This window comes from Arachis stenosperma, chromosome 7 (assembly GCF_014773155.1).
Source record: "Arachis stenosperma cultivar V10309 chromosome 7, arast.V10309.gnm1.PFL2, whole genome shotgun sequence".
Taxonomy (NCBI): domain Eukaryota; kingdom Viridiplantae; phylum Streptophyta; class Magnoliopsida; order Fabales; family Fabaceae; genus Arachis; species Arachis stenosperma.
This window is the reverse complement of record NC_080383.1, coordinates 75,989,652-76,017,334: the sequence shown is the minus strand read 5'-3', so window position 1 is coordinate 76,017,334 and position 27,683 is coordinate 75,989,652. Positions and strand designations below refer to the sequence as shown.

General features: G+C 34.5%; 2 protein-coding genes across 5 annotated transcripts; one reads left to right on the top strand and one right to left on the bottom strand.

The window, feature by feature from the left end:
- The first annotated feature begins 13,431 nt into the window (after positions 1-13,431).
- Positions 13,432-18,206, top strand: LOC130942045 (phosphoglycerate mutase-like protein). Of its 4 annotated transcripts, none has more exons than XM_057870721.1 (10): positions 13,432-13,617; positions 14,484-14,548; positions 14,946-15,053; positions 15,367-15,446; positions 15,775-15,937; positions 16,428-16,502; positions 16,622-16,707; positions 17,159-17,278; positions 17,722-17,766; positions 17,855-18,206. In XM_057870721.1, the coding sequence occupies exons 2-10, from the start codon at positions 14,486-14,488 to the stop codon at positions 17,967-17,969; spliced, it is 855 nt and encodes a 284-aa protein (XP_057726704.1). In that variant the 5' UTR covers positions 13,432-13,617; positions 14,484-14,485; the 3' UTR covers positions 17,970-18,206. The 4 variants fall into 4 exon arrangements, with proteins under 4 accessions (XP_057726704.1, XP_057726705.1, XP_057726706.1 ...); XM_057870722.1 differs by having other exon boundaries at positions 13,449-13,617; positions 14,466-14,548; XM_057870723.1 differs by having other exon boundaries at positions 13,477-13,617; positions 14,461-14,548.
- Positions 18,207-20,510: 2,304 nt separating this feature from the next.
- LOC130942044 (uncharacterized) lies at positions 20,511-27,005 on the bottom strand. Its single transcript, XM_057870720.1, has 11 exons — positions 26,866-27,005; positions 26,589-26,780; positions 25,974-26,069; positions 25,807-25,895; positions 25,550-25,678; positions 24,639-24,759; positions 23,909-23,993; positions 23,687-23,796; positions 22,833-22,984; positions 21,935-22,031; positions 20,511-21,314 (listed from the first exon to the last, which is right to left on the bottom strand). The coding sequence occupies exons 1-11, from the start codon at positions 26,944-26,946 to the stop codon at positions 21,018-21,020; spliced, it is 1,449 nt and encodes a 482-aa protein (XP_057726703.1). The 5' UTR covers positions 26,947-27,005; the 3' UTR covers positions 20,511-21,017.
- Between the last annotated feature and the right edge of the window lie 678 nt (positions 27,006-27,683).

Below are 27,683 nucleotides of genomic sequence, written 5' to 3'. Positions count from 1 at the left end.
TGAGTCCTATCTAGATGCAATTATCTAAAGCAAATGGAAATGCTTAGTCCAAACATATCAATTCCCAAGAGACATGTATAAGCACAATAGCTAGGACAATAGGAATTGAGTCCAAACCACAATTGTATTGAAACTTATCAAAAGAAATTCAAGCTTGCAAGAATATAGATAATATGGGTGAACACATGTAACTGAACTTTCGAACCCTCACCGGATGTGTATCCTCTCTATTCACTCGAGTGTTTAAGGGTTAATTCACTCAATTCTCTTCTGATCATGCTTTCCAAAATTTGATTTCCTTCTAACAATCAACACCTATTCAATGCATGCATACATTCATCATGAGGTCTTTCATTTAGGTTGTAATGGGGTTAGGGTCAAGGTAGGATTATTTATGGTTAAGTGGACTACAGTTTAGATCTTGGATTAGCATAGACTTTCCCACCTAACTATATAATAATCTATACAAATTCAAGCTATTCTAACTACCCATGCTTCACTTTTTCTTACATATTCATGCATCTTATTTCTTGATTCGTAACACTTATGCATTGATTCCCTTTTATTGAACTTCACTTTGGGGCATTTTGTCCCCTTTGGTTGCTTTCTTTTCATTTTCTTCTTTCTTTTTCTTCTCTTCCTTTTTTTTCTTTTCTTTTTATACTTTGTACAAGAACATCAATTGCATAAGGTCTTATACATTCAATCAATACATGAATATATTCCCAATTCCTAAATATGAAAGTGTACTACCCCTTTTTATCCCATCCAATGTTCCAAAGCCTCACCATCTTTGAATAATAAACACTCTCACTAGCCTAGGCTAATCAAAGATCCAAGCAAGGGACTTCCATTGGTTTTTCGCCTTGGGCTTGTAATGTGCTAAAATGAGAACAAGTTAGTTAAGCATAGGCTCAAAATTGGCTAACAATGGAGAGTAAAAGGTAGGCTATTTGGGTACGTGGGCTAATGAAATAATGGCCTCAATCATACAAATGCATGAATACAAGAAATAAATGGACATATAGAATCAAGCAAATCAAGGATCACAATCATAGAAAGGGAACAATTGCACACAAGAATGGAAAATAAGTGGTTATAAAATGTAACCACATCAATAGGCTCAAGTCTCATAAGCTTGTGTTCTAAGCTCAATACATGCTTCACAAAATATGAAATTCAAGCAAGTTACATAAAGATATAATTTCTTCAATCAATTGGGTTGGTGCCCTATGCCCTATAATTAAGTTTCTTGGAAAATCTCAATATTTGACTAAGTATTGTTGTGATTGAGAATTCCTAAAAAGATTCCTTAGTTTACCCTTTTCTTTTTCAATTAAAAACAATTTTTTATGCAAAATGGTGACTATAAGTTTTAACAATTCACAATCAATTTCTAATCACAACCATGAGCTAAAGAGAAATATGAAATATGCAAAGGTTTTATAAAGAAAAATCTAACTAAGAGTAGGGAATCTAGCATCTAAAATATCTAAAGTATCCAGAAGCATCCAAAACATCTAAAATCCAAAATACACAGTAAGAGTATCCAAAATAAACCAAAATGACAAGTATATACAAAAGTGCAAAATAAGATAACTAGGCAGCATAACTGGAAATAGCTAAAATGTTCACCGGTCCTCTAATGGTGCCACCGGCGACCTCCCCACACTTAAGACTAATCATCACCCCCGATGCTAATCCTGAGGATCAGGGGTAGGGACACCAGTAGGTGCTGACTCTGTCTGAGGCTGTGGGACCGGCTCCTTATGGGGATGCTGAGTCTCTGTGGCGTCGGGTGCAGCTGGAGGTGCATCCTGCTGAATCGGCTCATCAACATCCTCCTCCTGATGATCCTGCTCATCGGAGGCTGGAGAGTCTGGGAGCGGAGGTAACTCAGCGCCCAGGGAGATGAGTGCCTGATCCATCTGATCCATTCGGCGCATGATCTGGCGCTTTTCGCGCTCCAAAAACCGAAACAGACGCTGAACCAGTAGGTAAGTCGGCTCAAGTGCCGAAGAAGGGCTGTCAAAGATATTATCCTGTGGGTACCTTTACCATACTGAGAACCCCCAGTTCTCATTCCATACGTATTTGTTATTTTTCAGATGTAGGACGTGACGCGCCTCGGAGTGTGCTGGATTTGCTTTTTTGGAAGTGAAGAATTATCTTTTGGGCTTTTTATATTATGTATTTAGTTATCTATGTATGTACTTTCTCCGATTTTGTATAAAAATATGTTTTGTCCCTCTTAGAGGTTGACTATGAAAAACTAGGATTTGTTTTTGTCTTTTGGTTTAGTGTTGAGTTATATATATATATATATATATATATATATATAGTCTAGCCGGCCTTGGCTTTGTAGGTCGAGTCTAGAGTTTGTTTATACTTATCCATTAGAACTCTATATACCCGTCTTTTGGTTTTACGTATAAGCTTTCTGTCTTATCGTATTTCGTGAGCGATGCATCTTCAAATTTGGTTTGATTGTACCCCTTTTCTTTTAAAGCTCCTAGCTATATTATCTTTATTATATATGCATGTATTTTATTTTTAGAGGTCATAGCATCTCACTGCCTTTGATTTATGACCTAGGCATAACGCTCTGTGTGGTAGGGTGTTACACGAGGCTTTCGATACAGTATAGTCAGCGAGGATACCATGATGTATACTATACGCTCAAGGAAAATGTACTTGAAGTTTGAATTACTTTGAGTCCTTGGAGCCGACGTCTCTAAGGTGGAGCATGTCTTAATATACTGTAGTCAGTGGTGATATGACAAGTGTATAAAAGTGCTCGTTGTTATAGTGATTTATCAAACACCCTAGAAGTTTGGTGGTATATAGGAAATCTCCGCACCTTGATGGGAAGGAATGGACATAGGTAAAGATATTACACTAAACTAAAATATATTGTGCTTGCATATTCTCCCAACCCTTAAACTTTTTACTTTCATGATCATTTATATTTCTAAGTGGTGTGAAAAGTATAGCTTCCTATAAGTTATTGGAAATTGGTTCAAACCTTGAAAAAGTACTTATACGTTACCACTAGCATTTAAGTTTTGATTTATATTATCCAAGTGGTATGAAAAATATTAAGTACGTGGTTTAAACACTTGAAGTTCTCTTATAACTTGTAATCCCACAAAAAATAGAAGTACATTGTCATTGGGTATATTTATAAACTAACATAGATAGCAATTGACGTAGTAAGGTGACAGGCTATAACTTGCCTCTCAAATCAAGTCAAGCGCAAGTTGTAATCCTTTTTAGCATATTGTACTCCTTTGTCTTTATAAAGCATTATTTATATTTGTTTCCTCTTCCTTTTTCTTTTTCTTCTGGTTTTCATTCCCTTAAACTCTTCGTATTTTTGCCTTCTTCATTTGCTTTATGCATTTTCCTTCACTTTTGGTAGTGCCTCTTTCAGATTCTTTAAGCATTCTTTGCTTTCTTTCATTCTTCAATTCTCAGGTTGGTACTTCTTGTCCTCTTTTTTCTCCTTTTGCTTTTTAAAATATGCCTGCCTCTATTCTTGATTTAGTATGGTGTTGTTCCTTTAGAAATAAATGGGTACTGTCATGGACGGATTTACATGGTAGTTTGTGGGGGCAAGTGCCCCCATTGAGTTTTATAAAATTCTTAAGTAGTATGTAGTATTAAATTTCATTTGCCCCCACTATATAAATAATTTTGACCCCACTCTTCACAATTTAATGTTATTGAAAGATATTTAATTAAATTTAGTTTTATAAATATATAAAATTTAATTTTAACTATTTAATAAAAGAGTAATTAAATAAATAATAATAAAAAAAATGAGAAGTCAAAATAAATAATCCTAACCTTAATTATTCTCAAAATCAACTTTTTTGCTACTATATTTTTTTACTTTCTTCCAGTTTTCTATTTTTCTATTTTCTCTATTTTATTTTTTAATTTCTTTTGATTTAATTAAAATTTTATTTTTATCTTTTTGTAAATTTTCTTTTATTAAATTATATTACATTTATTTTATAATTATACTCTTGTGTAATATTTTTATTTTTTGATTAATGGTTATTGTATAATAAAATTTATTAGTATATTTTTCTATGATTGGTTTGCTGAGTTTTTATATTCATATTATAATTTTAATTTTTTGTGAAATTATAAAAATTAGGGTAAATTATTTTTTCCCCAATATTTAGGTTTTTTTAAATATTTCTAATGTTTAATTTTATTTAATTTTTTCTAATATATTTTATTCATTCAATTTTGTTCTTACACGTTTTTAATTTGTATCAAAACTATCCCTATAAGCTTTCAATTTATTCCTAACATTTTATATAAGTTGACGTTTAGGGATAATTTCGACATAAATAAAAAATATTAGGGACAAAATTGAATGCAACTAAACATTAGGTGTATTTTAAAAAAAATTGTAAATATTAAGAACAAAAAATACGCTTTACCCTAAAAATTATTGTTTTTATTGTGTATGATTTGCCCCCACCAGCAAAATTTTCTGGATCCGTCACTGGGTACTGTATATTGTATGATGATAAAAATGGATGATAAAAATGGTTTCTTTTTTCCTTCTGATGCTTTTTTTCAATATGCTAAAAAGGATAAAAATGATAAAAAAAAATAGTTTTTTTTATCCTTTAATAATACATGGGTATTGTATATTGTCCCTCCAGTGGTGGTGGGTCCGCCACTAGGATAGTAGTGCTGTCATTGGTATCTTGATTGTGAGTTCGTGATATTGGTTGTCTTTGTGCCTATTTGAGTAATGCTACCATTGTTGAGCGTAGGCAAAAATGAATAATTTTTCACCCATTTTCCTTTGATTGTTGGCAAAACCAATTTCTTATGAGTTTTAAGGTAGTTGTGCATTTTTTTGTGGATGCTCAACCTCTATGTCTCGATCTTCAATATCTGAAATTCCTTCTAACATACCCAAGAGTGTTGAGTGGGTAGATAACATACTATTAGGTGTAGTTTTCATGATGGATACAGAAATTTTAGAGAAATTCTGACTTACCTATACTTTAGATACTACAATATCAGGTGCAATATCTAAAGTTTTCGTATCCATGACCTTTAGCAATGGTGGCACTATTCAAACAAGCACAAAGATACCTAATCTCACAAACACACTTCCAAGGAACTAGTAATGGCACTGCCATGCTAGTTGTAAAATATGCAAAATTAATAAATAATTAGCTAATAAATTAATTATTATTTAAAAAAATTAAAAAATTAAATTTTTTTGTTTAAAGAAGTAGAAATAAGTTAATATGAATTTTAATACAAATTTAGAGATTTTGGACTAAAATTGGACCAAACGGACCAAACCAAATGAATCGGGCCCATATTGGGCCCAAGGCCTAACCCAATTCACCCAATACTAAGAGATTCAGCTCTTCCTTCCTTATTCCCAAAATGAAACAGGATAAAACTTGCATGAGGAGAAAGGAAGAATACTCAAACCCTTGCTATAATTTTCATTCCACCATAACTTTCAATCCGGAGTTCCAATCGCAGCACCGTTTGCGGCCACACGACCACCATGTCAAGCTCTACAAAGTCCACTAACTAATTCGGTAAGGATATCGCAACTTCAACCTCAGTATCTCTTTTTCCTAATTTCAAAATTTGGGTAATTGGATATTGAGATTTGTAACGTTTTAGTGTTTTAGGATCAAACTAGCTAGAGGAAATTATTAGGTTTTATTCCATTGATGCTTGAGGAAGGTAAGAACCCTTAAACCCTTATGTGGATTGTTGAAGTAATAAGCTTTGATGTTGATTATGTTAATATAAGATTGAAATAGATTGAATTATATTGATTTGAAGTCCTATTGGTGGTTGAACTTGTGGATTTGAAACCTCAGAAGCTGGGAACTAGTTTTGGTGTGATTTTGGTGAAGTGAAAGCTTGAGAAAATGCTGAAATTGAGGTGTCTTTGGCTTAGGGAGAAATCGGCTAAGGTATAGTTTTGGTTTCTCGTAGATAATATATATTGTTACGTGAAAACTTAGGCTAGTTGATCGTAGGATAAGTTGAACTAAGTTGAATTGTAAGGTTTATCAAGCTTTGGTGAAAACATTGTGTTGTGATAAGAATAATTAGATTATTGACAATTGTTGATGGTGGATAATGATAGTAAATTTTGATGATGAAATTGATGAATAATGGTTATAATTGAATTGAATATTTTGAGTGTGTTGATGAGGTTTGTATGTACTAATGACGAGAATGTGGTGAATCATTGATTGTTGATGAGGTTTGAAAATGACTATGAGTAATGATCATAATAGATTGATGATTTATGAATAATGTGGTATAATTAGGAATTCCTTGGGTGAAAATTTATGGAATTGGATAGTGGTATGTTGAGAAATGGGTGAAAAGGGTATGGAATTGTTTTGGATGAAATTTGGTGTTAATTTGAGGAGTAAAATAATGGTTTAAAATTAAGATTTTGGAAAGAATGGGATTTTGATATTTTGTTAAAAAGTGAAATTTTGACCAACTTCGGTAAGCTATAACTCGGCTTTCGGACCCCCAATTTAAGTGAAACTTATTTTGAATCAAAATTGGGTTCGTGAAGTTCATGCCGTTTGAAGAACGGATAAAAATAATTTAAAACGAGAAAGTTATGCGTGTGCGAACTTCGGTTCAAAAATCTGGTTTTCTACAAACTTAACCGCTTTTGAGGAAAAGGGAATGTCGCGTACGCAACCTGCACAAGCGACGCGAAATATGCCCACTATTTTGTAATCTCGAGTACACGAATATGGTCTCGCGTACGCGGACGGTACATGCGACGCGAGCACTCCCTCTATTTTGCAATCTCGCGTATGCAGACATAGTCTCACGTACACGAGCCTCTGTTTTCGCCAAAAATGATATTTTTGAGTGTTAAGTCAATCCTCTATCTTTTTAAATCTTTTTAACACCTATTTAAAATCCGTTAACGAGTCTTCAAGCTTTAGAAAAAGGGTGGGCGTGTTGAAGAAGTTAAGTGAAAAGTTAAGAAGAGATTGAGAAGTGATGAATGGTTGAGTTGTTAAGGCAATGAAGTGAATAATGATAAATGATCTATAACTAATAGCAATGATGATAGTGTTGAATGAGTTAAGATGAAATGAGATTGATATTGACATTGATGATTTATGATTGAATGATCACATGATTTTTATGTGTTTAAAGATTTTTGAGACATTCGTTGACCCCTATACGTAACATGTGACTGGACACTTTAACTCTCTGGGTTTCCCTATGGGCTTGCACATACATATGAATTGAGCTTGGGGTACTACCGCATGTCAGCTTGGGATTCTTCCCATAGATATGTTTGAGTTTGGGGTGTTGTCTCTCCCATGTAAACTTGGGATTCTTCTTGTGGATAATTTTGAACTTAGGGATGCGTGTACAGAGAGACTGTCCAAGGTTTGCTACCAGGATATGTCGAGCTAGCTATGTAACCGACAGATGATATCACCAGCCATAAGAAAGACATGCATCATGTGAATTTGAATGATTTGCTTGATTATGCATTATCTTGGTTTGCCTAATTGCTTGACTATGTTCATCTGTTAATTTGCCTATTGTTGTAACTGCATTTATTTGTATTTCCTTGCTTGAATTGTATGTCTATGCAACTGAAAGACCCCTCATATGGTGGAGGCATGACGAGGGTAGTTCCACCGTTGTTTTGGAGGGTTGGAGGAGGTACGAGTGAAGTGTTGAGTTAGGATTAGATTCGGAACCTGAGAACCTTAGACAGTTTACCAAATTTTTGGTTTAATTTATTCCTTAAGTTTAATTTTGAGTGTCAAGAGTTCTAGGATTGCTGCTGACTTTCCCAGGATCTTATATATTATGTACGTTGGCAACTTTACTATACTGAGAACCTCCGGTTCTCATTCCAAACATATGTTATTGTTTTTAGATGTAGGTCGAAATGCATCTCGGTGAGCGTCTGGAGGTTCCTATGGCAAGCGAAGTGGGGATATTATATTTTGTCATATTACTATGTATATATATGTATATAGACTCTTCTCCTCTTGTACTTTATGTTTAATCCTCCTAGAGACTTTTTGGACAATTAGGGGGCTTATTTTATGTCTTTTGGGATACTCTGGGATATGTTTATATGTATGTATGTAATTATACTACAGCTGGCCTTGGCTTCGCAGGTTGAGTCTAAACCTTGATATTCTGTATTCTTGGTACTCTACTCCTTATTTTTATGGTTTATCCTTTCTGTTTATCCGGTTTTATGTTTTTGAGTGTGTTGATTTTTTCTTTTTACAGTTTTGCTTTAACTTTCCTTTAAGGCTCCTAGTTACGAATTTTTCAAATATATATATATATATCGTAATACCTCACCACCTCTATTTTACGACTTAAGCGTAAAATTTTACGTGGTAGGATGTTACACTAGTAGTGGCACCACTGCCACTTGAAGGGCAACAAATCTTCCAACACAAACAAAACACTAGCAACTTCAAGCATGCAAAATAGAAACATCAAAAAGAAAAAAGAAACTATTTTTATCATACAACAACCAACACCCATTTATTTCTAAAGGATCAACATTATACTCACATCAATGAAGCCAATAACAATAAAATTAAATTCAATGCAACAAAAGAATTAAGAATATAGGCAAACATGATTTCAAAAAGCACGAGGAGAAAAAAAGGACAAGAAGTACGACTTTTTTACCTAAATGCGCATGTAAAATACTTTAATTCCCAAAACGTGCACGGTGTGAAACTATTCTGAAAATGTGCACTTCCATTTCTTGCACGGTGTCTGCGAAATGGACTACAACCTCATTTCACCCAAGGTTCCCACGAAATGAGCGAACCATATCAAGTTCAGCTAGCACGAAATAGTTAGCCCATTTCCTTCGTGGCAGCAACGAAATGGAAGGAACAAGTCAGGGATGCCAGGCACGAAATAGGGGCACGGCGGAGGTGAGTTGAAAACTCCATGTCTGTTGTACCGCATACGAAAGTGACAAATCTGTGTGTACCACACACGAATTGGAACAACGGCTAGGCTATTAAAACCCTTCTCCTGCAGAACTAAAGCCACATTTTCAATTCTCACTTCTTCTACCTTCCATTTCTCTCCGAAAATTCTATTTCCATAGAAGTTGCCTTCACCAATTTTTGGTGTGGTAATGGCATCTGAACACATTTATGTGGTCATATATCCCAATGGAGAAATTTCGTATACAGCCGAAGGAGTGACCTTTATGTGTGATGACCCACTTTGGATAACGATTCCCCCACAATCATCTCTGCAACAACTAAAAAATATGATTCAAATGAACACTGGGTTGATTGGAAAAAAGGAGATTAGTACGCTGATTTACAGGATGCCAGTTGCCGTGGCAACTTTGTTTGCATACCAGAAAATGCATATTAAATCTGACCAGCACGTGTCGATGATGTTTTCGTATCATCGTAGGATTAGAAGCATCTATTCGATGGAACTATGTGTGAAGCTCCAAGATGTGGGGGGTAGCTCATCTAGTTCGAATAACGTAGAGGAAATGCAAAATTCTAGTGCTAGTGAAGGCATTCCGTTTTCGGAGTTTGGTAGGGCTCGCAGTCCGTCCTTTAACGCCTTCGTGGCCCCCACCCAGAATGCAGAAACTCCTGACTGACGTCCCTCCCCCACTGTCCATATCGCATATCCGGAAGGAATGGCCAACGGGTTGGCTGACTCCTCTGAGGAAGACGAGATTAAGGATGATAGCAGAGAGGAAGCAGAAGTTGTTCCGAAAACCCAACCGTCTGAGGGCGACAGGGTTATCCCAACTCGTGTCGAACCGATAAATGTGGCAAGGGTTGGAGGTCTTTCGAACAGTACCCTCGACCACTACCTGCACCTGAGTCTTGGTCCAATAAACTCGACAAATGCGGAGGACATACCAAGTAAATATGGTTTAACCGGTGAAAGGGAGCTAGAGCTTGGCTTGAAATTTCTGAATAAAGATGCAGCAATGCTTGCTATTAAGAACTACAACATCCGTCGAAGTGAAGAATTCAAAGTAGTGGAGTCAGATCATACTCCGTATGTATGTCGATGTAAACTTTTTGGTGACCAATGTTGCTAGATGGTGAGGGTTGCGAAGATGAGGGCGTCCAGATTTTGGGAAGTTCGAAAATACCAGGGGCCTCACAGTTGTTTGGCGTCTGCGACGTTGCAAGATTATGCTTAACTTGATTCAAATGTCATATGCCAGCACATATTCCCCCATGGTTCAGGCAAACGCGACCATTTGCATAAAGGTGTTGCAGGGATCTGTGGAGCCGGCGTACGGATACAAGGTGTCTTACAAGAAGGTTTGGCTAGCGTAGCAGAAGCTAATAGCCAGAATCTATGTAGACTCAAGGATTGTACAACACATACAGGGATGACAAAAACTGCTTTGTCTTCGAGCAATACCACCTATAATAATCACAACTGGGTTGCAAGATTTCTGCCCGATCAATATATAGCCGATATTGACACAGTTTGTCGGTTTGCCCATACTTCAAACTATGTCTGGGGGTGGATGGGCTACCAACCATCTTCGTTGCGAGCCGATTGGCGATGGAAGGTGTTTATGTTTAACGGAGGGTTCAAAGGACCTTGTTTGCCACCGAATTGCCGCATGACTTTATCGATGTTAACAATCTCGATCCAGCAGAACAAAATCAGTGGCACAACTGCCGTATAGAAATTCCTATGTGGAGCTCCAAGAAATTTCACAGGCACCCTCGACAGAATACGTGCATCCCTGTACGGCATCCACAGAAACTACCAAAACCAAGTGTCATTTACACAGGTAGACGAACTTTCGGGGAAAAAACAAATTCATGCTCCAACATACAACAATAATAATTACCTCGTCCACCATCAAAGTGTCCAACCTCAGACGGTGGCTTTGCAAGCGTTGCTCGGCGTAGTCATTCTTTCCTCTCTTGCCCGCCCAAACCTATGAAAGAACACCATGATCATGACCACATTTAAATTCTGATGCAAATGAAATAACAACACAAGTCATAAATACGGAAGTTATGTAACATAATATAATATATTACGTTGTAGCTAACGAAAGCGTGTATGAGCTCGTCACGTCCGATGCCCAGAAAGGAAGCTTGAAGTATATCCAAGACATCAGCAATGTATGATAGCCAGACATTCCCTCGACGTTATAATCAGTCGCTAGAAATATGCCTCTATACAACCAACAGAGCACGGCACTGCCCCAACTATATGTACTAATGGCGTCATAGTTGGCCAGGAGAGGAAGATAACGTACGTGAACCGTGTTGTTCGCTTTGTCAGGAAGTAAAATGCCACCCAATAAATACATAACGTAACAACATGCATACTGTACGAGGGCGTCATCGGGAGAGTCAAGAGGCATCTGTTGTAGTCTACTCCTGAGCCACTTCAATTTTTTGTTATACTTCATGGTCCCAACATGTCTGTCAGAAACTTCACTGAGGAATTCCTCACACCATTGCCGAATATTCCTCTGGTGGAACTTACTCCATGACCTTAGAGTGCCGCTCACCGGCTCACCGTCAATTGGTAACCCCAAATGCATGGCAACCCCAAATGCATGGCAACATCCTCCAGATTAACATTACACTCACCCCATGGGAGGTGGAATGTGTGGGTCTCAGGACGCCATCTTTCCACAAGAGCGCTAATCAATGGGTTGTCATATTCAAAATACTTTATTAAAGACGCATAACAGAATCCGGCTCTTCTTAAATACGGTTCAAGCATCTGCTTTCTAATCTCCATACTCGGATCTGCTTCGTCTGAAGAGAAAACATCAACTAGTGTGCCATGCGGAGGCAACACACGTGCCGGCTGAAATTGAAATACATATATCAAAACACAAATATTCAATTTACAACAATTTGTTGTTATCATTAACAAATTTTTATTTATTTATTAAAAAAACTCACATTCACATGTAAATGAGCAGAAATGTGAAATTCATCCAACCTATTAAGATTTTCTTCCACATTAATTCCACTTCCACTCATTTTTATGAATTAAAAAAATATTCCTCCAGCACAAAAACTTTTTTTTACCCCACCAAAATACACAACTACACACTAAACCCTACTACTTCTCTCCTGTTTACTACCCCTTCGAATTGGTCCCTTCCCCTCCACCCCCTTTTTATATTGCTTCACCCACAAGAGTACAATAAATTGCCTCCCAATCAACTCAATGCATGCTCATACGGGAACTGTAACTACTAGGAGTTGCTGCCTTCACTGTCCGCCTAGCCATTTCGTGTCTGCCACACGTGAGGAGTGCCATTTCGTGTGTGTCTCCCATGAGTTGGCCAATTCGTGCTCGTCATACAATAAATGGGCCATTTCGTGTGTGCCATTGCTGAGGTGATCCATTTCGTGTGTGCTGCTGAGGTGACCCATTTCGTGGCTGACGCAATTAAAATGGTTTGTGTTAATCGCCAGAAGCCATTTCGCAGACACCCCCATGATATGCCTCATATTTCCATTTCGTGTTTGTTCTTTGCGAGTTGGCAGTGCGTATTTGAGGAGGAGTTTCAAATCGTGCGCATTTTGGGAATAAATATATTTTACATGCGCATATAGGTAAAAAAAACCCAAAAAATACCGACCTTAAAATTGAAGAATGAAAGAAAGCGAAAAATGTTTGAAGAATTTAAAACAGACACAACTAAAAATAAAAAAATACACTAAACAAAAATACAAAGAGTTTAAGAAAATAGAAAGAAGAAAAAAAATATAAATATTATTTAATAAAAAATATAGTTTATTATTAATTTTACGATAAAAAATATATTTTAGTTATAAAATACTAATAAAAATAGAAATTAGATTGGAAAAGTCTAAGGACCAGCAATTTTATTGAATTTTGGCTAGCATGTAACCAACAGAGAAAGGTGAGTCATTGGATGAAACCTCACACCAATCTCACACCATTAAATCATCATTGATAGCTATTTGATGGCTACCAATCACAAAAGTTGCTGGTCTCCTAGCATTGCTCAATTAGATTTTGTCAATTTTTTTACTTAAAGAAATAAAATGTAATTTTTCATCATATATTATACGAGGAAAAAAAAATATAAAAAAGCAGTATTCAAGAATTAAAGATCAGATTTTAGACTTTACATGTTTAATTAAAAAAATTAAAAAATTCATTACCATCGGAACAAGTCTATTTAAAATATGAAACAAATCCGACTCAAAAATTATATTTCATAAAAATGAAAAATCTAAATTCAAGAAAAAGAATTCCAACTGAGTTGAGTCACACCAAATCTTGAACCCGGTACACGTTTGACGAACTGACGTTGTGCAGTTGGCAACTTGTCCACGTGGGAAAAGGCATTACAACCAAAACCGAACACGAACTCTTCCATCTTCCCATCACTCGCATCAGCCGCCAACTCTCCTAACTCCTAACCGTCCTTCCATCGTTCCATTAACCCCGACTCCAAATTCCACATTTGCCCTCATTTTCAAACACTACCCTCTTACTTTCCTTCTATCCCTTCCTTGATCACTCGCACCTCCCTCGCATCAAAATTTTCTTCTCCTGGTATGTCAAACCTCAAACTCTCTCTCGCGCCTTTTCTTTGTCTTTCGTTTTTTTCATTCATTCCTCTATAGTTGCAATTCATATTTTAAATTTTAATTGTTCTGCATTTATTATTCGTATTTAATTACTAATTATTAATTATTATTTTCGAATGTTGCTGATTCCACGGTATCGATCAAATAGTAGTGCATATCAACTACTATTAGATATTTAGATCCAGCTACTTTTATCAATTACGCTACTTCTTTCGATCTGATATTAATAGCCAAAAGTATTCTATTCAGATCAGATATTTTAGAATTTCATAATTCCTCACTTTTGGAAAGCTCATCATAACTTCATTCACAATTTTCTTAGCATTTCGATCACTTTCTTCTTCTTCTTCTTCTTCTTCTTCTTCTTCTTCTTCTTCTTCTTCTTCTTCTTCTTCTTACGCTTTTAAGGAAGCAAGATTTTTAACTTTATAAACTCAACACAAACTTACCAATCATACGATAGAATCGCGGATTTAACATAAGTTTTATCTCGTGAACATTTGCTGTGTTTGAATACGTGATTTTGAATTAAAAATTTTGGTAAGGGAAAAAAAATGATGTGGTGTTCAGTGTTCACTGTTATATCCACTGTTGCTGTTGTTGAAATTCCATTCCATATGTACGGTAGCATATGCTGGTTTTATGCCAAAATTAGATTCTCGCTTTTTCTACTTATATTATTATTATTATTATTAATTTATTATTGTTATTATAATTGCCACTCTGCATAACCGCCGGTATCTATGCCTAAACCTTTTAGCTCTCTTTTTGATCTTTAATATTTTATTCATCGTCTCTTTTTCTATAGTTCAGTTTATTATTTATTTACAGGTATGGGTACCGCTGCCGTAGATCAAAGTCTCTATCCATTGCATCGTTGCAAAACTATTCACTTGGTATGTGACAATTTTATCCTTTAAGCACTTTTGTGTTTTTTTTTTTTTTTTATGCTAAGAAATTTATTTTATTTTATTTTATTTTTAAATTCCAACCTGATGGAGGTTTGATATATGAAATTTTAAAATGTACTCAGCTGTGGTACTTTATAAATGGATTGGTGTTTATTACTGGTGTTGTTCAATGAAATTCCGTGCTGTGTGGTCTTCAAATTTTTTTTTATGAAGTGCATGAAATTTAGTTGATAATTGATACTGAATACATTTAGGTGATTAGAAGTTCATAGGTTGAGTTCTAAAGTATGTTGTATATTTGTATTGTGGTTCTTGAGATCATACACCATTTGCTTTGCTTTCTAGTTATAGCATTAATGTCTTAAATCATGTTTGAATATAGGTTAGGCATGCCCAAGGAATTCATAATGTTGAGGGAGAGAAGAACCATGATGCCTATATGTCTGAGAATCTTTTTGATGCGCAACTAACACCTCTTGGTTGGAAGCAGGTAATTATTTTTTATTTCTTTTCTTTCTTTTTGTGTGTGCGTATTTGAATTTGGATAATGTCATGTTGTCAACAAATATTTCCGGTTGGTCTTTGCTGTGTGAAAATTCCTCCTTGAAGCAATTGTGATGATAAATGTTTGAAACTTCCTGTATTGGCGGTGTTGGTGGAGGTTCCATGGAATTTCCATAATTTGGAGTTTTGTGAAAAGAATAACATGAATTTGACAAATCTGTCCTGTTCTTTCCCTTTTTTTCATGGTTCACTTTTTGTTCTCTGAACAGCTTGGTGGTGTTTTTGTGGCTCTATGACAGGTTGCGAATCTGCGAAACCATGTCAAGTCTTGTGGACTTTCCAAAAGAATTGAACTAGTTATTGTTTCCCCCCTGTTGAGGTATAGCTTGGTTATAATGTTTAGAATTCTGTTAAGACATGTCAATCTCACTTTGTTAATTCTGTTGCCGCTTCCTTTATTCATATTTAAAAAATATATATATACACCATATCTGAGCAAACAAGCTCTTGTTTATGATGTGTGTTCACACAAACCGACGCAAATGAGAATATCTATAACATGCATGGAAAATTTTTACCATCCAGTGTCTTCATAACATTCAATTTATGGATAAATGTAGGATATTAACCATTCAATTTTTGAAAAACTGAATCATCTTGGTAAAAGTTTCATATATTGGCATTGCTCATAATTGCATTATTTGCAGGACTATGCAAACAGCAGCTGGTGTCTTTGGTGGTGAAGCACATGCTGATGGGAATAAGGAAGCTCCTTTGATGACACAAAATGTTGGAGATAGCAATCATCCTGCAATTTCTAGTCTTAACTCTCCACCATTTTTAGCAGTAGAGCTATGCCGAGAACAAATAGTATGTAATGATTACATAAATGCTATTTACTTTTGGTGTAGTTCTGGAGTTTGGATTATTGATTCAACTAATTACATGAATCATTCCCTTGGACTGAAATTTTCATTATGCCACAACATTAGTTTTAGGAAATATACCAGATAAAAAACTACCTAAATTTATTTGAAAATGGCTAGTATGGTATTTACGATGTCACTCTGAGCTTTGGTGTGTTCCTTTGTTAGCTTGTATCACTACAACGTTAACTAGGCTTCCTGAGTCTTTCTAAAGTATCCTAATTTGGTTGGTTGGATCATTTTAGTATCATATATGGAGTCAGCTTGGCATCTTTGAATAATTTGTTTCCGCATTTATTTACATGACCAGTTCACCTGTAGCTATTGACAAAAATGAAATATGAAAATTCAACAGAACTCTTAACCCTTTCCTAAGTTTCATTTGCCATATAAATCAATATGCTTTTATATAATGTTTTATGCCTGTAATTCAGGGGAATCATCCTTGTGATAAGAGAAGAACCATCAGTGAATACCGGAATATGTTTCCAGCAATTGATTTTTCACTGGTACATTGTCTCTAGCAGCTTTCACAGTAAATCTCATTCTTATATATATGTCACTACTCACTAGTTGATAACAAAAATTTGGTTGAATGGGATTCATGCTTGATATAAAATCTGTTTAGATTGAAACTGATGAGGACACCTGGTGGACTCCAGAAAGAGAGAAGAGAGAAGAAGTTACTGCTAGGGGACTGAAGTTTCTTGACTGGTTAGTAATTTAGTATTATTAAATAATTTCCTCTTGTTTTCTTGCCAATGACTTTTGCATATTTAGTTATTTACCAAGAAGATTATCGTGTTGGATAACTCAGATAAGGAGGGCCGGAGAATAATCCTTTTTGCCAATGACTGTGTTGGGAGGTTCATTATATCTTAATTTTAGTTCTTAGAAAAACATTTTTAATTTTGCATTTGAAATTTCTACCATGATTTTGCATTGAATCTTATGCCCCTCATTGATGGCTTCAGATTGTATATATGTTTGCACTTTGGCAATAGAACCAATATTAACATTCAATACTACTCTTATATTTCGTCTTTTTCTCTCCAGCTTGAATATGTTCTGGACAAATAGTTGCAAAGTTTCATGGTGTTAGCATGGCAATAAGGCTATAACCAACAAATCTGACATATTTTCCCCAAATTTTGTTATTGCCCAGGTTGTGGACACGCCAAGAGAAGGAAATAGCGATCGTTACTCACAGCAGTTTTCTGTTTAATACACTAAGTGTTTTTGGAAATGATTGTCACCCAAATGTGAAGAGCGAAATAGGCAAACAGTAAGCATTTTCTGAGAAAACGTTAGACTAGATGAATAGAATATTCAGGTTTTTGATATATGATAGAAAAAAGAAATTATAAATAGTTAGATCCTTTATGTATGTGTCTAATAAGAGAATAGCACTGAAGGAAGAAATCTCATCCTTTTAAAAGAGGTACGAAATATCAGAAACCTAAGAATAATAATAATAAAATAACCATAATGACTTATGTTGGTTTAGAACAACTCAGGTGAATCATACTCTAGTGGTAACTTATTTAATTTGAAGTTTCTGAGTTATATGTTCCTTGACATGACTACAAAAAATCAATTAAAAGATACAGAAATATAGGAAGTTCATTTGATTGGAAAATGTTATTAGCTTTAAACTACTAAGTTGTTGATCTATACGTGTAGACTTGATAACACTTATTGACAATTTTGTATTTCTTGTTTATACAGCTTTGCCAATTGTGAGCTACGTTCAATTGTTCTGGTTGACAGAGGGTGAGGATTTTACTTGCTCAACAAGCTACTTTTACACTCAAAATCAAATTAATTTCTCACTTGAACTTTGTTTGCGTGCATTGTCCAGTATGATTGGATCAGATGAGTCAAGTACTAATTATCCTGGCAAGATTCCTTCTGGCCCTGATCTTCCCAGTGATCTTGCTGATGATAAGCATTCAGCCAATGGATCCACTAATTAATAACTTATTTCCTCGGTGATTAATGATGGACTAGTATATAGATGAGATTTTCGTCCAGGATATAGTGAATTCTTAATCTTAATTGCGTTTACAAGCAAAGTTTCATGTATTTGTTTCATAGAATAAAAGAAAGAAAACTATATTCAAGTAGTTATATGGAATTAAGTAAATCGGTGAATGATGGAGAAACTAGTTCTTTAATAGACACAAATATGAATGCATGTTATTATTACTTTATTTCATGAACTTAAAACTGAAAGTTTAGGGGAAAATAAAAGTTTAATTCCCTAATCTTTTTAAGAAAAAGCTTTCCATATTTTTTAGATAGATTAAAATTCATTTATAATTCGGTTAATTTTGGTTGATAAAATTTCTATTGTATGGAATTTAGTATTTACTATGATTATTAGGCTCATTTATTTAAATAAAGGAAGAATGGACAAAAGTACACATAAATTTTTGCTTGGTAGACAAATGTATACTCTAGTTTTTTTAATGAGTCATCTGTACACACCAATATCAAGCACTTGTCATTTTTACCTTTTCATTTTCTAAGTAACTTTTTCAGCCGCAGTAGTGGCGGCCAATAACTCTGCGCATTGTGTGATGTGCATTGTGTGATGTGACCTTTTTGATGACGACACATTAAAAACTAAATGATAAATTATTGAATTTGTTAAATTTGAATAAAAAAAAATTTACAAGTGATTTAGAATCTTCATTCTTTTCCTTCCTTCATTAAAAAATAGATGTAGATCAAGGCATGTAACTCAGAAATAGTTTAGGACTATGTTCGAAGTAAATTTTGGAGAAAAAAAGAAGAGAATGAAGATTTTAAATCACTTGCAAATCTTTTTTATTATTAAAATTTAACAAATTTAATAATTTATCATTTAGTTTTCAATGTGTCATCAAAAGGATTATGTTACATCATATACAGAGCCACTTGACAGTCACTATTACCAAAAAAGTTATCCAGGCGACAGAAGGATAAAAGTTATCCAGACAACAAAAAGATGGAAATTACAACAAAGCTTGATATTAGTGTTTCAAAAGAGGTGGTATGAGAATGAAGCAGTGGACAGTATTGTAGAGGATAGTTAGAGAGAATATTTTCTAGAATCACCGATGTACCGTTTGTTTCGAAAGCTCAAACAATGTAGATGCGAACTTGTGAAAGGAGATAGAAAGAATTGAAAAAGAAGTAACAGCAGTGAAAAGGGAGTCAAATTCTGCCAAGAAAGTATATGAGTTTCTGCATTAGTTGGTGTTAATTTATTAAGAATGCCTTTTTTGATCTTCAAGAAGATAATGAAATCCCTGTACTTTAGTTCATCTTTGAAACTAGCTAAATTCAACAATCTTGGTATTTGCTCCACTAAAGAAGCTAATAGACTTGATTTTCAAAGTATCTTGTTATTTTGGTTCAGTTGGTTAATTTCCTTTTACTTTACTCTGTTTTTTGAGATTATGAATCTTTTGCTTCACTTCCTATATGTATTTGTGATTTATGATTGAATACAGGTTAGGCATGCCCAGGGAGTTCATAATGTTGAGGAAGAGAAGAGAACCCTAATGCATGCTTCTCTAATGATCTTTTTGATGCACAACTAACCCCTCTTGGGTGGAAGCAGGTAATTGTTTTTTTTTTTTTTCAGAAAAAAACATTGTTGAGTCTTTTTGGATGGTTTTTGTGTTGTGAAATTTATTCGTGAAATGATTACTATGATAAATATTTCGTATTTGTTTTCTGAACATCGTCATAGTGTTTTTGTTGCTTTATCATAGGTTGAGAATCTACAGAAGCATGTTAATTGTTAAGGCTTGTGGACTTTCTAGAAGAATAGAACTGGTTATTGTTTCTCCTGTTAAGGTTGAGTTTGGTTCTAATTTAGAATTCTGTTAAACATATGTCTGTCTATGTTAAGTCTGCTACTTCTTTACCGTTTTTGTTAAAATTGTATATCTGGACAAGCTCTTGTTATGATGCGAGTTGCAAGAATATCTGCAATATATTATTCACACATACTAATACAAATAAGGCTATTTATGATATCTGCAATAATCATCATTGTGATGTTCTGGTTCGGATTTGGATGCTGTATATCCATCTTCAGGTTAATCGTCCACTATGATTGGGTGTAAACTTCCAGGTTCCGGCAACTGTTCCAATATTTCGAGAATTACATGAAATTGGGTTGCTTTGGGCTTAAATGTGAAGTCCAAACGCCTTTGGGTGATTTGTCCGACATCTTCTTCAACAAGGATGAATCCATTCGAGTTGTGGAAGGTGGTACCTGTAAAGAAATCTAATGCTTAAATTAGTAAGAATTTTAACAAGTTTTTAATAAATTGGATTTTAGCAGGTTTTTAATGTTAAAATATTTATAACTATAGATGTAAAGTCAATAATCGTCTTTTAAAGTCGTTCCACCTTTGATGGTGAGTAGTCATTCCTTTTGTTAGGAAAGTTGTTAAAATTTCTTTTTTAAATAAGTACAAGAGATTATAAAGATTAATTACTTATTTAAATAAGTAATTCCAAGTCTGACATCGTTACGACCGACCTTTATGAAATCGAATTGGTGTTGACCTGACTAATATCTGTAGATTGAATTTTATTCACTTTAGATTTGGCTATGTATTAGGCCAATGAACAACTTTGTATTTTTATTTTTTCAAAATAAAAAACATTTCCAAAAAGTATAACATTAATTTTAGTTACATTTTTGTGTTACCAAAATTTCATAACCACCATAGAATGCACTTAATTAATTATATAGTATCCTACGAGATAAAAAGAATTCCACAACCAATACATATACTGATTTTGTGTTTCCTTTCATAGAAGTTTTTTCCCCACAATGCGTAAACCCTCAGTGTCCTTTGGCCGCAAGGCAATGACTAACATCTAGCCCCACTGGGGTTCCCCTTTCAATGATCCATCATCCATCTCCATTCCATGCAAACAATATTGGTCAAGTACTCCACAAAACTAATTAGTTGCACTGAGAAGACTTTTCAGTTCATAGTGGATAACATAATGTTTCAACTCTTTTGCAAAAAGAACACGAACCCAAGTAAGATTGACAGCAAAAGAATGAAAATAGCAGCCATAAGATTGACATGACCCGAGTTTGCAGATTTATTATTCTCCGTCAATTCTCTACTATCATCAGTTTTGCTCTTCTCCAGATGCTGCGGAATTGCTGAAGAGAAAGGCACTGCTACATCCCAGAAAGATTTGGTTTTGACAGAAATGGCTTCTTTTTCTAGCTCCAGAATTGTTGAAACATCAGTTGGAGCTTTCATGGATAATAACTCTGTACAATGATCTTTTAACACCTAAGATAAGAAGAGAAAATAAATCATGTTAGTGGGATCAAATATATGAATTTCTTATTTCTTCACAACAGTGCAGCATGGAGACTATAAAACAACAACAGCAATCAAACCAGATTGATGTTAGAATCTAGATAGAATCTTAAAATATGATCACCATATGGAAGAGCAATAGTTATGTTAGGGGTGATTATTTTCCTTTGTCCTTTACAAGATAACATCCTATGCCAAATGAAGTAAACAGCAATGATTAATCAGTCATAAATTGAATGTCTAGTGGAATGAAATCAGAGAGCAGTATCAGCTTATGCTCATGAAGGCTGAGGGTAATCCCTCTGAGAAAATATATCACCATGTCCCTCTAGAATTCATGCCAATCTTTAATTAAATTCTGAGTTCACACAACTTTTATGTTAAGGGCTTGGAAATACCAGTTAGTTGTGCAGAGGCACACCAGACAAGTTCATAATTTAATTGTTTCTTTATAGAACGTATACCAAAATTTAAATAATTTTCTCAGCAGCAATAAAAAAAAGAATGCAATGATATTCAAACAATCAGAGATATGCAAACAAATCCAACACTCACAAAACCTATACTCTGATTATAGCAGTGGAACTAACCTCAACTGTATCGGAAGGCTGTAAGTAGTCACACACATAAATTCCTGCCAGCCATGGTGCAAAGACTCGTCTAGGAAACGGAAGCATGCACCCTTTTCTGTTATACACAAACAAACAGTGCTTCAAAGTTCAAACCAGTATTAGCAGTTAAAATAACAAGTGTATGAATTAGATCTCAGACGATCACTTTTTTCTACAATTAAGGCACAAATGACTTAATCACCCAAAACCTATTGCATACCAACTAAGAAACAAGGTATTCCATGAGGTATCAGGTAAATTATTGACATTTTAGGACCTTTTTTTGCCCCAGAAAAGCCTGTATGTGTTTGAACAACCAAAAGAGTGAAAGGAAAACCCACATTGCCATACTGTTCTTTTCCTTTATAATTTAGTAGTTTATGAAGAAAGTAAAATACAACAAATTCTTCATTAAACCATTTTATGAAGAAAATTCAAGTGAGCAAGAATAATCAGGTCACAAATCGATGGCCTTATACCACAAAAGATGGAGCTCTATGCCCTAAATAAACACCTCTTGCAGTGCTTAATGTAAAAATTTAGAGCATAGAAACTTAGAAAGCACCTATTCATTGTAATGCTTTCTTATAAACAAAAACTTAAATATCTCCATGGGATCAAATATATTCCTATGAGATTTTGTTTTTTTAACAAATCATTGTCCATTGGAAAAAGCTTAGACAATATTAAAAAATTTTCAATCACACCGTTATTAAGGAGGAGAAAGGGTAAGGATTTAATTTAAGAGAGTTGTCATGAGAGTAATTTTGTAAACTAAACGTAGATTACTCTTAACAATCATGTTTTTTCAATAATGTCCTCATGTTAAAATTAGATATTAATTTCTATCCAGAGGTAGTTATTAGAAGTTACAGACCTTAACAAATGTAGCACACATTGGGAAACAGGCTTCTCGGTTGATAAATCGCTGGATGCTTCCCTGCCAACATCTGGACCAGAACCTGAATCAGCATCTGCCTCATCACATATTATATCCAACCTACTTTGCAGACTCATAATGATATCTCCCTGTGCACACGGCGTGACCCCGGGAGGTATAGGAAAAACCAAGAGAGAGACCAAGTTAGTGAAGTTTGGAGAAAATACTTTATTCTTCATAACAAAAAGAAATTGATTAAGAAATTGTAAAGAATATTACAAATAAAATAGAGGACAGCATATCTTCAACAACGGAACAAAAGGGAAAATAAAACAACACAACAACAACAACAAAAGCTACCCATCCCTCTGAATATCATTTAGGGAAATCCTCTTAAACATAACTATGTGCTTTACCCCAAAAGGAATCCAATTGCCTAATCATATCACAAACCTAAATCAGCTGATATGCCAAAGAAACCTCTTTAAAAATGTTAGGTTATGTGCCAACAAAAGTCAGAGTACCTGCTAAAGAATATTAAAAATCCATTGTTTAGGAAAAGAAAAAAAAATATTATTAATAAAAAAGCTAAAATAGGAAAGTCACTGGTTCAATGTGTTCTCTAGAATAACTTTACAAATATGCTACACTCTTCTAGATCATAAACATTAGACTATAGATTTCCAATGTTATATTTCATTCCGTAATCCCAGAAGAGCATTGCACAATCAACTACTAATTCAGAAAATGACATTTCCATAATGGGCAATCTAACTCAAGCCATGAATAAATGAATTGAACAGAACTGTACAGTAAAATCATGATCAGAATAGACATGAGTTAGTGATTACCTTTATGTCAGTGATTGCCTGTGAGATTGGCTCTTTTGAATTCAGATATGCAAAAGAACATACCAAACCACTGAATGAAAGAATACCTACAACGTCTCTTTGGCTGAACGCTTTAAAAATATTAAATGTTAGTTACAAAAATGAAAACTTCTAATATAACAGAAACAAATAGCAACAAATTAGCACTAAGCATAAATAATATAATAGTATGGACAAACTTACCTTCAAAAGGAGTATTACTCGTAAATGGTAAAAGCAATTCAACTTCATGCACACCATCTGTTGAATATGGCTCACCATCAACAACCTGGACAAAATGATAATTGATAACAGCAAGGAAAATCTTACCGCTGAACTAACAAACAATTCAGCACAAAACACGGACAAAACCAATGGCCTGACAACCTTGATTCACAGGCCTAGCAAAGAACAATAACTTAACGGATTTATTGAGTGAGTATATTTCAAGTTCAGAGAAAGTTGCAATCTATTTATACACAATTTATCAGTCAATAGCATTCAGGTTAGGCAATTTGATCCATTCAGTAAATCTTTGGTGTACACAGCTTGTAGCAATTTCCAAAAAGTCCAATAGTTTTTATTGAAAGAAGGATAATGTTTTGTAGTAGTGTTATGGGCATGCACTTACTCAGTTTCTTTCACTAAAGCCGAATGCTATAGCATTTAAAGTGGCCTTCTTCAATCTATTATGGGATAAAATTCTATTGTAGTTAGAACCTTCGCAAATAAATTTGCCACATTCTTTTTACATGCTGATGTTTCAGTAGAATATTGTTAGGGGCTAAAAGGAGTCAGTTACTTGTCCTTTGCATTAACAGAATCACAAAGTCCAAGTTACTTATGTGTGCTAGCAATATATTCCTTCCAATTTCACAAACAAGAACAATTGTGCATAATGTACTTTAAGAATCAGTGAGAGCAGATTAATTACCAATTTACCATCAATCAAGGCCCGTGCACCTTTAAGTTCTTTAGCATGAAGAGATATTGCATGACGAAGAACATCACTAAATGTGTGGAATTTTGACGCATTGTCATGAAATATAGGCAACCTTGCAAAATACAATATCATTTACGAAAGATCAATTTACCAAAAGGTATTTGTCACCAACAAGAATGAACGACGAGAAACTAATGAAAAGGGGACTATATACAGAGCCCCCCCCCCCCCCCCCCCCTCCAACAAACACACACACACACAGAAAATAAAAAAGAAATAACAAAATAATATATGGTTGGTAAAATAGCTGCCATGTCCCTTTTTCCCATGTTTCATTTGATTGCTAAGACTTTCTTCCCCAAAAACTATTTTTGACTGAAAGATTCCTCCAAAGTGAATGTATCTAAAACAAGCAAGGACATATCCATTGCCCACCCTTAATTTAATCAAAACATGCATGTTGATCTAGACCACCCACCAACTGATTTTAGGGATACAACTTATATAGCCACTTTAGAGGAGCTTTTGATATTGTAGATATCTTTACCAGAATGAAAAGAGCAACTTCTCCTTGTTAGGACTTTTACCCTACCTTTGCTTTGTGGAAATAAACCAACTATAGACTTAATTTGTCATTACTCTATACATAACCAGAACCTGTTATTCCTAAGTGAAGCTCAATCTAAACAAAAGTTTTTTCCAATATATAGAAGAGAAAAAACAATACCAATTCAATAGTCAAGTTTATGCATTTAGTTTCACACTATCACTGTATCACACATTGGCACCTGAACTAGCTTGAAAACCTTAATACATGAAGAAACAGATCAATACTTGATAAAGAAACAACATACATAGGGCTTCAATGACCCTAAGGTTAACAAAGGAGGGAAAAATGTTACCTAAGAGTAAAATTGTACATGCACTTAAACGTCTGAAGATAATTTAAGACCTTTCCCATTTTAAAGTCACAAGGCCTCAGACTACTTGATGTAATGTTTGAAGATAGGGAGCAATTTCGACAACTCCACCTGCACTAATAATAATATGATATGAGTAATCAAGTATCATTTCCAAATCAAAGAAAATCAGTGAGACAATCCTGTTTATGATGTCAACTGTTTTGTTAAATAAATACATACAAAAGCCCTGCTTTTACCTTCTTGGGCTATAACAAATGTGAAGAAGCAGCCTTTCATCCCACTCAGCCTCCACAATTACCGCTGCTTCAGCAACCACTTTCACCGTCTGCAATGAAGCATTAATTTAGAAAGCCACTAACAAACAAAATTAAAATCAAATGGCAAATTCACATAATACACGCACCTGGCAAAGAACTATGGTAGAGTTCTTGAAGGCTCCGTCACTAATCCAAACATATATGCCAACAACCTTCATCCCACCCACAAGCATTCTAGACACCTTCATGAAACAAAATCCCAAACCAATTTATTCTATACACACTGTTAGTATGAAAGATTTTTACCCAGACATCTAAATTGTCATCTCCGCAAAAGAGGTAGATATAACTATCCACTATTTCAAAAGTCATACACATACAAGCTTCTGATTGGATGACCTTGTAAAACAATCCAGTGCATAAAAGTTAAGGAAAAAATCATCTAAAGATACTTTAATCACCTTTTAATTTGTAACTTTTATCATTTGTGAACTCACTATCTTGATTTAAGGGTGATTAAAATATTATTTTATCACTTTATCAACTTCTTCACTTTAGAGGAGCTTGATCCAAAAGTTAAACTCCAATCAATAATAATACACTCGACTGAATGTGTATAAACCGAGATACAACTCAAGTGTACAGAATAATTTCCAATCTAACTTGACCCAAGCGTTTCTTAACTAATTTTAACTAACTAACTAACTACAACGACATAACAGAATAGTAATAGTGAATGGTAACTAGAGAAGTAAACGAACCTGACGAGCATGTTCAGCTACCCAATCCTTATCAATGAAGAGAGAGGAAGTGTCAGATTTGGAACCTTTCTTCTTTTCAGGTTCGGAGATGGAAGAGGCAGGGTCACCGGAATCATTGTTCGGGGTTGGGATTAGGTCGAAGACGAACGCCCGGTCCAAACCGGAGCTGAACTTGCCGATTATTAAACCCACCTGAAAAATCGAGACAGAAGAAAAAGTGAGAAATGAGAAGGGAAAAGAAGTGGAAGGTGGAATTGGGAGAGAAAAAAAGAGGTGCCTCGGATGGAAGTGATGATTGGGCGAGACGATCCTCGATGGGTTTGAGGCGAGTTTCTTCTGCAACCACGGCTTTCACCATTGTTGATCGTTTACGCGAAAATAATAATAATGGAATCCAACAACCCAAGAGGAAGAGCGTCGTGCAAGAAATGGGTTGAAAAGAAATACCGACGACCCGTGGATCAAGCTTCAGAGAGTCTCGATTCAGCCCAATTACAGCTAAGTGGGTCGGGCCTATATTTATAAGGGTTGTTTTCGGCCAGAGAGAGTTAAAAACAATTCAAGTATCATTGTAAATGGAAAATGCTACTTGTCTATAAATTTAAACATTTTAATATATTAGATCGAAAGACAAAGATTAAAAGATAAAAATTTAAAAATAAAAATTAAATTAAATTTTTATATTATATTTAGTATAAAATATACAACATTAAACTCAGACTCTTAATACTATTTGGTAAAAATAAATGCGGTAGCAAGATAAGAAATTAATGATAGAATGGAGGTGAAGTTGGAAAATTGAGGATGATAAAAAGAATAAAATAAAAATTAAAAAAATTAAAAAAATATATTTTTAAAAATAAATATTATTAAAATTTTATTTTTTATTTCTAAAAATTTCGGTCCCTTTATTTTTAATAAAGATTGAAATTTTATATCCTAAGATTAAAATTTTAATTTCAATCACTAACTACTAAATACAATATTAAATTTAGTCTTTCAGTTTCAATTTTCAAATTCTAAAAACAAACATTACCTTAATTTTTTAATTTGTTAATTAATCATGTTTCCTATACTTAAGAAATCACTACCATC